Below are 12,161 nucleotides of genomic sequence, written 5' to 3'. Positions count from 1 at the left end.
CTATATTTCCTGTTGCACATTGTTTATTTTGGTTAAGCTTCGTAATGCTCATTCTCAGGAAGATCAAAGGTCACACAGATATTGTTTGATTTTTTTCTTTAAGAATGCTGAAGGTAATTCAAGATGAGACTTTATTACCCCCTAAACTTAATTTGCTATGTAGATTATGTAAATATGGCTCAGTATTATACGAAATATTTCTTTTGAGAATTTCACAATGATGTACAAACTCATTTCCAAGCATATCCTACTTGTGAGTGGTACAGCCTCATGGCTGAAAGTACAGCCTTCAAAGTAGACCATTAGAATCATGCCTCTGCTACTTGTTATCTGTGTAACTTTGGAAAACTTACTTAACTTCTCTGAGCTTCAGCTGCCTCATTTGTAACATGAGAATAATGGTAATTACTTTATATGAGTAAAATGAGATACCAGTAAGGGAGACAGAAGTCATGTCAGTTATAAGTAGTCAATAAATCATGACTCAGTAATATCTCATTATTTATTATTTCCACTTTTACAGTCAGAAGTCCAGGCCCAGGAAATGTAAATCACTACCCACTCACCATAGTGCTAGACAGAACTAAGGTTAGTTCTCTTTTATTCCTTTAGTATTGCTTATGTTAAAATCTGAGACTGACTCCAAGGGATCTCCTGCATAAAAGTAATGCTTGCTAAAAATATTTTGATATCATATAAGGCCTTTTCCATGATAAGCACAGTAATAGCCAACTTTATTCTAGATGCTGGCCTGAGAAAGATATCACTTATTCTCCCCAAATCCTAGGATATACATTACCACCCTCATTTACAGGTGAGAAAACTAAGGCTTACAGAGGTTCACTAGTTTGCTTGAGGTTCATACAGCTAGAATATCCGAGTAAGAATTTAAACCCAGATTCATTCACAGCAAAATGGCTACACATAATATTAGAAAGTAATTCCACAATACTGTTTGTTTTCAAATGATCCCAAAATTACCCATGTTAAAAATGGAACTTTGTAAAATATACACAGCATTCTACTCTGAGTCCATTCTTCACAATCTACGATAGAAAAACACACTTTGTAGGCGGTTAAAAACTGAGAGCTGTACTTGGGACACAGCTCTTGAATCCTGGTTGGGTCTGGTTTTCTCCTGGCATATATCTAGGGCGAAGGTTAGCTTGGCCACGGTCTGTGCTGCTGGTGGCATTCTTTTCTGGGCAGCAGCCACACAAACTACTCGAGGAATATGACTGGAATTAGGCTCTGTGCCGTCACACTGTCCTTACATATTGTTTTGACATGTCACATGCTGTCTGTGCTTGGACACTAACAGAGACCTGTCAAATTACATGCACAAAGCAACATTCAGTCTCCCTTCCTGCCTTCCTGCCTTCCTGCCTTCCTTCCTCCCTTCACTTATTCCAGGAAGGATTTTTTTTCCTTTCAAATTCTCTGGGGAGCAGCTCTGATTCACCAGTGTATGCTCTGGAGACAGAGCTATCTCCTCATAGGATTCCTATTTGGGGCAGAATAAGACCTCCGCTTTATGTTAACTGCAGGATACAAGGTAACCACAGATTTTTTTTTTTTTTTTTTTCTGTTTGTAGTCATGACAATTTCACCCTTTAACACTTAACTCACACTTGACTTTCTCCAGCAATCTTCCCTGATGTCCCCCTGCTCGGTAAATACCCAGCCTTCGTGCTCCATATCATTATCCTTTCCACTCAGTATTAAAATGATTGTTTTTAAAGCCTGTCGCCCTCTCCAGACTGAACTTGCAGACAGAGAACACGTCTTACTTGAGGTGGGTACTCAAGCCTTATGCACGAGTATGGAGTCACAGCCGGATCTACTATGATGGGCTGGACATTTAGACACTTCAGTGGGTTGGTGTGGGTGGATATTCGCCATTCAACACTCTTAATATCACGTCTGGCCTTATTTCAGTACTCAGCATAATCGCAACATCATGCACATGGCAGGTACTCAGGACATGCATGTCGACTTAGTGACTGATTTATCGACTGAACGAATAGGCACCAGGCATGGGCATTATCAGAAGATTACTGACAACCGGACATGTCACTAAAGGCACCGATCCTCAGGCAACATTCTTAACAAGCAAGAGCAGACCCCAGAGACAGAGCCGCTCTACAAGGAAGATGCTCTTGCCACCGGACGCCTCAAGGGAACCCTCAGGAGGTCTTCAGAGGCATCTGTCAGGGCCACTGCTGTCTTTGGGGTCTTGATTCTGTCCTGACACAAGCACAATGGTAACCAGAGCATGGTGACTGAGCTCCGTGGTGTCTGGGGACTCTGGGTGGGGAGGACCGCGGCCCTTACCTGTCTGTGCTGCTGGGAGACTTGGTACCCCAGTCCCGTGATAGGCTGATTCTGCATCTTCTGCAGGAGGATCTTTTGCTGCAGTGGTAATGGGGCCCTCAGCAAGGGCTGGTTCGAGAGAGGCTGGGTGGGTTGGGCCGCTGGCTGCTGCGCTTGTGGCTGCTGCTGCTGCTGCTGCTGTGGCTGTGGCTGCTGCTGCTGTTGTGGTTGCTGCTGTTGTTGTGGCTGCTGCTGCTGCTGTTGTGGTTGAACCGTGATGGAGCTCTGCTGCGGCTGCTGCTGGGTGTAATGCAAGAGTGAAGGCTTGCTCTGGGAAGGCAACACGGAAGGCATCTGCTGGTTGGCTTGATCCGAGTTAAAATGGAACAAAGGCTTGGTGCTGCCATGCCGGGGCTCCATGGCCGGGTGCGGGTTGTTCAGAAAGCTCCGGCTGAGGTCCTGTGGCTTGGGCTGCAGGAGCACGTCCAGCGGCCCTCCCTGGGCCGAGGGGCTGGCCTTGAACAGGTAGTTCGCCATGACCTTCGACTGGTTGCTGCCGCCCGTGACCCCCGGCATGGGGGTGCTCTGGGGGCTGAACGGCTGCTGGCCGAAAGAGGGGCTAGGGATTTTCTCCTGCCCGAAGGGGCCTGGGGAGGGCCCTGCCGAGGAAGGCAAGGCTGGCCAGCTAGTGGGCTGGTGCTGCTGCTGTTGCTGGTGCATCCGGACATGCTGCTGCCGGTTGGCAGCAATCTGTTTGAGCTGCTGGGCGTGGGATACTTCCTGCCAGCTGGGCAGGGCCCGGGCCGCTCCGGTGGCTGGCGGGGGCTGCGCCTGGCTCTGGGGGACTGAAGGGATCGGGGATGAAGCGGAGAGGCCTGAACTGGCCATGGAGAATGCGGGTCCCGCGGATGAGGGCCTCAACTGCGGGGAGCCCGAAGGGCCCTGGGTCAGGCCAGGGGAGTATTCGCTTTTGATCACCGTCTTCTCTAGGGGCAAGGATGGCCGGGGAGTGCTCCTCTGGCTCTGCTGACCCAGGTCAATGTTAAACGGGTCATCCTGCTTTATGGTGGCATTGATCATGTTCTCCAGCTCAAGGTCACTCATGGGAGGCACAGATATGTTGGTCAGTTCGTTAAACAGCTCCTGTAGCTCGGGATCCATCAGCTGCTCCCCGGGATCATCTCCGTACCTGTTAGAGAAAATATTCTCCTGGGTCACTTGACCATCCACGTGCTTGCTGCAAGAGAGCGTCTCTCCAGGTTCCTTCTTCACTTCCTTTAAGCCCATGTTGAACAGACCATTTCCAGGAGAGTGTGTAGGAGGGGGCGGCAGCGCAGCAGTCTTTCTCAAGGGTACTTGGCTCATGGGCAAGGTCCCCGACATCATCTGACTTTGTCCATTATTTACTGGGAGGCCCCCTGGTCCTGCAGCGAGATTTTCGCCGACACGGATTCTTTTGATATCAAGGAACGAGTTGTCGACGAAGCCATTGGGCCTCTTGCTGTTGGCAGGAGACAGGTTAACGATCTGTTTTCTTTTCAAGGAACCCTGGAGCTGAAAGACAGATGGGGAATAGAAAAAAAAAACAGAGCATGAGATATTAATCCAGATATGCGTGTAGTCAAAAGAGACAGAATATTTGAATGTTCTTTCATTTACACATGTGCAGGATGAATTCAAAAAAGAAAAGCACAAATGCAGCCCAGTCTGGAAGATAAGGAAACTTAACAGTAGCACAGACAGAACAAAATGTTTCTGGAGGAGTAGGTCAATGAAAGGTGGGAGGTCACAGAGGTTCCCATGATTGGTACCCTGGTCAGTGGACGAAGAATCCATCACATGTCATCGGGAGTTATTGATAATACCTATGGTTAATCACCAGAGTGGTGCTATTTTTTGCAACAGGCCAAACTATTCCAATGCATGCACACACAACCCACACAGACGCAGGCCACTGGACTGAGCATAATTTTGACCAAGATGGGAAACAGCGCAGAGTCTAAAGCTAAAACTCAATTTTCAGTTTCTTTTGCAGAGATTCAATCCCTTCACCACTCTTATCCTCTAAGTGAGTAGGTAGAATGTTTGCCTTGTCTAAGGAGACATTCCCTCTGTTGTTTAATTAGTTTTCTTCCTATGATTCTGCGGCTTTGCATTCAAACCCCTGTAGCAACACTGTGTGGGTGCATGGAATCTACGGTATTATCACTTATCATCTGAGACCCTCTAAGCACAGATTTTCCTGGGGATTCATTTTTCATGTGGCCTGTCTCTAAGACTTTTAGCCAAAACCGAGGTGTAGAGAGGCAGTACTACATGATGGTTAAGTACTCAGGCTCTGGAACTGGTTAAGGTGAGCTCAGATTCCAATCTGTCACTGAGCTCTCGACTTCTCCAAGCCTCAATTTCCTTACCTGGAAAATGGGCACAATAGCACTTAACTCATAGAAAGTCATGAGACACTGGTTATCTAATTTTACATATGGTATTGTATATGTTTCAATGCTACTCTCTCCATTCGTCCTCCCCTCTCCTCCCCACTCTGTGTCCACAAGCTTGTACAGGGAACTCAAATCCAGTGCTCTGTGACAACCCAGAGGGGTGGGATGGGGTGGGAGGTGGGAGGGAGGTTTACAAGGGAGGGGACATACATATACCTATGGCTGATTCAAATTGGTGTACGGCAGAAACCAACAGAATAGCGCAAAGCAATTATTCTCCAATTTAAAATAAATAAATTTAAACAAAAAACCAAAACGATTACAAAAAAAGAAAGACATGAGACATGCAAATATTTAGCACAGGGCTTACCAAAATAAGAACTCAATAGAATAAGTATATTTTATAAAAAATATGGCTTATTATATTCTCAAAGAGGAGCATCTCTCTAAACAGCAACAAAATATTAAAGGACTTCAGTTACTCATTCAGTGATTAGACTGTATTCCATTAACTTCAGAGATTATATAGAGAGATTTAAGAACCATACTGTCACACCAGAAAATTAATAAGAAACATAAAACATACACCGTTGATCTTGAGATGCTTGTTGCTTTGCCTCTAAAGCGGGAGGCTACATGTAGGAAAATGTGGCTTTCCCAGTGCAGTTGAACCATGTCAATTATTTATGTTTGCTCAGGATAACCAGAAATTACCTGAGGCAGAAGGACATTTCCCAGATACAAAATTCTGTCACTTCTCCCGTTCTCCCTTTTCTCTTACCATCACTCCCCCACTGTCCTGAAGATTTCCAGGTAACTTAATTAGAAAGTGAAATTAATATAGCTGAGCACCTATTACTTTGGCCACCTGATGCAAAGAGCTGACTCATTTGAAAAGACCCCAATGCTGGGAAAGATTGAAGCGGGGAGGAGAAGGGGATGACAGAGGATGAGATGGTTGGATGGCGTCACTTACTGGATGGACATGAATCTGAGTAAACTCCAGGAGTTGGTGATGGACCGGGAGGCCTGGTGTGCTGCAGTCCATGGGGTTGCGGAGTTGGACGTGACTGAGCGACTGAACTGAACTGGGTATTTCAAAAGCGTGTGTCATTTCCACTATTTGATGCTAGAGTCAGCTTGTTTAGGGGTAGGATTTGCCTTGTGTAAGAGGGAGGGGGCAGTGAGTACACAGACATCCTGAATTTCTGGTCACATGATGAGGAACCGGAGAACGGCGGGGATACGGTCTAGGACTGAATGTGAACAATATGTTTCTTGTCATGTAGTTCAACAATACCTGTTTCATTAACCCATTACCTGTGGTTTTGCCCCCTCGTAAGTGTATATAATTACGGTGGATGTACCATGTTGGTATAACCAGTGTTTATTTTTTACCATTGCTAATGAGTAATCAGGAAAAGGAACCTGACCCAAGCTGGGCTAATCATTCCTTCCAGGAAGATTTTGAAATTGGAGAAAGTGACACTAGGCTCTTTTTGGGTGGCTGCATGGTCATTTATGGGCTTCCCTTATGGCTCAAATGGTAAAGAAACTGCCTGCAATGTGGGAGAGCCAGGTTAGATCCCTAGGTTGGGGAGATCCCCTGGAGGAGGACATGGTAACCCACTCCAGTATTCTTGTCTGGAGAATTCCATGGACAGAGGAGCCTGGCAGGCTACAGTTCATGGGGTCACAAAGAGTTGAACATGGTTGAGCAACTAACACTCTTAACACACAGTCATTTATAAAACTGTGTGAAGTGTTGTATCATTAAACCAACCAGAGCCACAGAGGAAGAAAGTCTGTAGAAAGAGAATGATGTAGAGAGAAAGGACACAAATTTTGAGAGCATCTGAGGGCCTGATTTCAAGGCCACCTCTACCACTCTCCTTGTTTTCCTCGATACACTGTGGAATCTTTATAATAAAGTCTCCTTTTTCCTTAAGCTAACATGAGTTGGGCTTCTGTTACTTTCAGCCAAGAGCCCAAACTAATAAGTCCCATGAGATCTAACATTCGGTGATGAGCAGTTTGCAACAAAGGGTAGGGAGCTCTTTGTCCCTGGTTGTGGAGCTCTTATTTCATAAGAGACATCTTTGCTGTCTCTCCATGTTTCCCTGACTCCCAGGGTCATCTCTCCCCGATCGAGGCCAACATTACCACAGGACACTGTCAGTCATCAGAACATTTGGCGCCCACTGCACGTGGTCACTGTCCCCAGGGGGTCAGAAGGAGCACACACCGCAGAGTCAGCCACACTGCCTCAAAAGTGGCCATGCTGATTTATTTCAGCATAAGTTACATTTTGAAGGTTTTTTTTTTTTTCCCACATTGAGTAAAGAACAAACAAAGGAAAACATTCTTTTTCCAGGTTTGGGTTATTGCCTTTGATTTATTTTCCACTGCTTTGAAAAAACCTGTTCATCCAGATTCTCCTACTGCTCAGGCCACTCCCTGGGCAGCTCAGTACATACCCTGGGAAGCAGCTCCAGCACTTTCTCTAAGTTACCAGGATTGGAGAGGCAGTGATAGAATTAGGGGTGGTAGTAGCAGCAGTAGTATAATAACAACAACAACAAAGTCATTTATTGAGGGCTGGTGTGCATGGGCTTAGCATATTAATTATGCTAAATTAAATCTCATTTAATTATCACAAACAACTCTAAGAATCCTTGCGACAACAACTCTGTAAGGTTGATACTGTTTCTACCCTCTCCCCTCCCTTTTACTGGTGACCCAGTTGAGGTTGGGAAACTGAATAACTCTTCAGTTCAGTTCAGTTCAGCCGCTCAGTCATGTCCAACTTTTTGCGACCCCATGAATTGCAGCACGCCAGGCCTCCCTGTCCATCATCAGCTCCCAGAGTTCACTCAGACTCACATCCATCAAATCAGTGATGCCATCCAGCCATCTCATCCTCTGTCGTCCCCTTCTCCTCCTGCCCCTAATCCCTCCCAGCATCAGAGTCTTTTCCAATGAGTCAACTCTCCACATGAGGTGGCCAAAGTACTGGAGTTTCAGCTTTAGCATCATTCCTTCCAAAGAACACCCAGGACTGATCTCCTTCAGAATGGACTGGTTGGATCTCCTTGCGGTCCAAGGGACTCTCGAGTCTTCTCCAATACCACAGTTCAAAAGCATCAATTCTTAGGTGCTCAGCTTTCTTCACAGTCCAACTCTCACATCCATACATGACTACTGGAAAAACCATAGCCTTGACTAGATGGACTTTTGTTAGGGTCACACACAAATACTAAGCAATAAAGCCTAGAATCAAACCAAGCATTCCCATCATAGAGCCTGTGCTGGGTAGTAAATGGTACCCAGGCCCTGAAGAGGGAAGTGGTGCCCACACACAGGTATTGAGGACACTGGCCCAGGGTCTAGTCCTGATTCAGGCATTAATTTGTTTTGCTATTTTAGGTAGCAAATTTTCTCTTCTATGGACCATAGTTCCCTCCTTTATAAATAAGGTTATCTCTGAGAATGCTTTCCCAACTGAACCCAGAATTGTGTTTTTAGGCACATGTAACATGGTGTAAGGAGAAGGCAATGGCACCCCACTCCAGTACTCTTGCCTGGAAAATCCCATGGATGGAGGAGCCTGGAAGGCTACAGTCCATGGGGTCGCTGAGGGTCAGACACGACTGAGCGACTTCCCTTTCACTTTTCACTTTCATGCATTGGAGAAGGAAATGGCAACCCACTCCAGTGTTCTTGCCTGGAGAATCCCAGGGATGGGGGAGCCTCGTGGGCTGCCGTCTATGGGGTCGCACAGAATCGGACACAACTGAAGTGACTTAGCAGCAGCAGTAACATGGTGTAAGGTCTCCACCAAGCATAGCTGGATGGATGACTTAAGCTGGGGAATAGAAGTCTTCCCCAGTGACATGTAGAAGACATTTCTATGGATAAAGAGATTCCACTAGGACTTTATCAGGCATGACCCTTAACCAAGAGAATTGGGAGATAGTCTATGTCCTGCCTTGTAGAAGCTTCTCGTCACAGTTATGTCATCAAGGCCCAATGAATGCATAGAGGTGGTGGCACAATACAATCTCAGGGATTCTCAAAGCTCAGTCTTTGGTCTGAAATATTTTCTTTGTTGGACTAAAATGCCTCTGTCAGATATCTGGCTTGGAATGATGACATAGAGTCTCAAAAAGCTCTGTGACAAAATGCAAATATTCTAGGAGTAGAGAAGGATCACAGAGAGTCATATCATGAAGAAATAGTAAGAAATAGTTTGTTAGAAAAATTCAGTGCCGCCTCATCAGGCCAGGAATGGTCCTAAGGGAATGAGACTCAATCAGAAGAGTGAAGACATGGGTTTACATTGAGAAAGATGGTGGCTGGACTAAGGAACTTGCGAGCTCCAACAGTGTAGACCTTCAGGTGGCTGGGAAGATGGGGGCGGGGGGAGGTAGAGGCAGGGTATATCCTGAAGGCCAGAGAGGCCAGACAATTTTCAGAAAGCAGTTACCAGTGTTGAGAAGGTAGAGGAAAGAAGTTCCAAAACAAATCTGTCAGTCAGGATGATGCACCCCTTAAACCCTGGGTAGGTCCAAGGCCAAGGGACGACAGTAGTCTTAGGGACCCATGAAAATAATTTAAGATGGAAGACAAATTGAACTTTTAGGTTGAGAAAATGTTTTAATACATAATACGTTGTGTTGTCTTAAGTCGTGTCCAACTCTTTAAGACCCCATGAACTGCAACCCGCCAGGCTCCTCTGGAATTCTCCAGGCAAGAATACTGGAGTAGGATGCAATGCCCTCCTCCAGGGGGTCTTCCTGACCCAGGGATCAAACCCATGTCTCTTGCATCTCCTTCACTGGCAGGCGGGTTCTTTACCACTGCACCACCTGGGAAGCCTTAGTAAAATCTTTATCTTAATGTTAACACAGTTATAAAATATCATTTTTAAGATTTTTATAAGGAAGAAGGGCCTTCGAAAGCAAGACTGTCCAAGGCCCCCCAGAGGCGCTCCCCTGAGAACTACCGCATTCTGAATGTTTATTTCAAGGCAGATGCTCTTCAAAGAAGAGTTGTGTAGAGTCCCATGTAATCGTCTCCCAGCTTTCTGCACATGTGTTCTGATCTTCGTCTTAGAAGTGAAGAAACGGCCACTCCTAACTTTAAGATCACGTAGCGAATAATATGGAGGCGGGTGGCCAACCTGGTCTGGTTCCAAATTCCTCCTCCTTAATCAGTAACTAGACTGTTCACTTTTCCTTTCGGCCTTTCATTCGCCACATGCCAACCTTGTTCTCAACGCTGGGCACGCAGAGAGCCAGGACAAAGGGGTGATAGAACGGAGACGCATGGCAGGCACAGGGCACGGGTGAGGGCATTTGGGGCTCAGAGGGATGGACACGACAGAGAACGGTGTCGCCACTGGTTGGAGGTTTACAGTGAAAGCTCAGAACATCGCCCTCGAGGCTCCGACAGAAGGAAGGGAGGAGACAAAGGGTCACTCGGTCAGTCAGAAAGATTTACTGAGCATGCAGAGAGGGTTCTGAACCATCCCCTATCCAGTGATCTCTGGCAAGAGAGAAAATATGCAGATGACGAAGCTTGTGGCAGCATGTAAAGGCATCAAGCGAATGCTACATTCCAACGTTTATATTTTTCTAGGTGGACTGAGAGGCACGTTTTTGTTTTGCACAATAAACCTGCACCCCAAAATTACTATGTTTGATGTGTGAGATGATGCATACAATCTCCCCCTTTCACTAGCCATCCAAGGAAGGGACTTCTTTTGGAAAGGATTTCAACGCAGCAAGTCTTGTCTGGTTTGCATGCAGAACTCACCCTACTTCCGTTTGCTGAGATCCAGTAGCCTGTTCCCTTTCACTCTCATCCTTGTTCTGACTCTTCTACTTGAACACCTCGATGCTATTTGAGGCCTGCGGTCTCTACCGGGCCTGCCTGCCTGAGACACGGTGGCCTGCCTGCCCTGAGGGCTTCGGATGGAGGTGCCGAGAAGCAAATGGCCAAGAAAAAACTAAAGGTGGAATGGGGGCTGCAGGCCCCTGATAAACTCGCCTTTTTGAACAGCTGTGTTCTTCTCTTTCAAAGGACTCGAAACATAAACTTCCTGGAGGGATTTAAGAATGCCATGATTGCACAATCCTCGGGTTTCTGTTTCTTTCCCTGCCCCCATCCCTTTCCACAAAATAAATGCATTCTTTGTCTCCTGTGCTGCCCTGGAAACAGGGAATACACTACACAAAGGTAACAATTCAGTCCATAGGTCACAATTTTTTTTTTCCTTAAGTAGATTTCTGTCTTTTTCGACAAGAAATAAATGCGAGAACTAAATTTACCACTGCCTAGGTCCTTACGTAGGTATCTTGGTGCCATCACCGGTAAACTTTGCTCAGGCCATTTTACTCATGGCTGATGAGATATAGGGTTGAGGGTAGATAACATGAGAAGGGGGCTTCCCTCATAGCTCAGTTGGTAAAGAATCTGCCCGCAATGCGGGATTCCCGGGTTCAGTTCCTGGGTTGGGAAGATCTCCTGGAGAAGGAAATTGCAAGCCACTCCAGTATTCTTGCCTGGTAAACCCCATGGACAGAGGAGCCTGGCGGGCTACAGTCCATGGGGTTGTAAGAGTTGGACAAGACTTAGCGACTAAACCACCACCACCATCATGAGATCCACCTCCACCCCAATAATTTATGACTCTTGATTTGATTCTTGAAGCAAAAATGTTTGAGATCCTGAAACAGTCAGTTCCAGCTCATCCCAGTACTTGAAGGTAAGACTGGTTCTTCCCTGGCTCTCCTGCCCCTACAAAAATGAGATAGGGTTTTAAAGCCTTCTGCTGAAGACATCAAAAAGCTCCTAGTTCTCACCTGGATGTTGAAGACCTTTGAGCTTCTCCTTTAGTGCTTTCCTGTATTGCGAGGTATTGTTTTATGTCCATATAGTAATAAGATTTGCCCAGCTAGATTTCAAGCTCTTTGAGTGCAGACACGGTGTCTTATGGCTTCCCAGGTGGCACCCATGATAAAGAACCTGGCTGCCTATGCAGGAGACTAAGAGACACGGGTTCTATCCCTGGGTTGGGAAGATTCCCCTGGAGGAGGGCATAGCAACCCCCCCAGTATTCCTGCCTGGAGAATCCCATGGACAGAGGAGCCTGACAGCCCACAGACCCTACAGGGTCGCAAAGAGTCGGACACGACTGAAGTGACTTAGCACTTGCACACATTTGACTGGTTCCTTTTAGTCCTAACCACAGCGCTGGGCATATTACAGGTGTTCAAAGAGTAGTTTGTTGGATGATCTCAGTACTTGGGAAGTTGGACCCTTCTAACTGCTGAGCAGTAAAACAATGGTAAGAAGGCTGTGGTAATTATTTTATTATTTTATTAACCAATAACTAAATTAAGC

The 12,161-nt window shown here is 46.2% G+C and overlaps 1 protein-coding gene across 2 annotated transcripts in view; it reads right to left on the bottom strand.

The window, feature by feature from the left end:
* The window catches only part of MAML2 (mastermind like transcriptional coactivator 2), a 402,720-nt gene that overhangs the window by 129,489 nt on the left and 261,070 nt on the right, over nucleotides 1-12,161 (bottom strand). For both annotated transcript variants that reach the window (XM_019974975.2, XM_070767568.1), the window contains exon 2: nucleotides 2,335-3,867. In XM_019974975.2, the coding sequence (XP_019830534.2) occupies nucleotides 2,335-3,867 (1,533 nt within the window). The remainder of the gene's footprint in view (nucleotides 1-2,334; nucleotides 3,868-12,161) is intronic.

This window comes from Bos indicus, chromosome 15, assembly GCF_029378745.1.
Source record: "Bos indicus isolate NIAB-ARS_2022 breed Sahiwal x Tharparkar chromosome 15, NIAB-ARS_B.indTharparkar_mat_pri_1.0, whole genome shotgun sequence".
Taxonomy (NCBI): Eukaryota; Metazoa; Chordata; class Mammalia; order Artiodactyla; family Bovidae; genus Bos; species Bos indicus.
The sequence above is the reverse complement of the archived record's forward strand: the minus strand, read 5'-3'. Positions and strand labels throughout refer to the sequence as shown.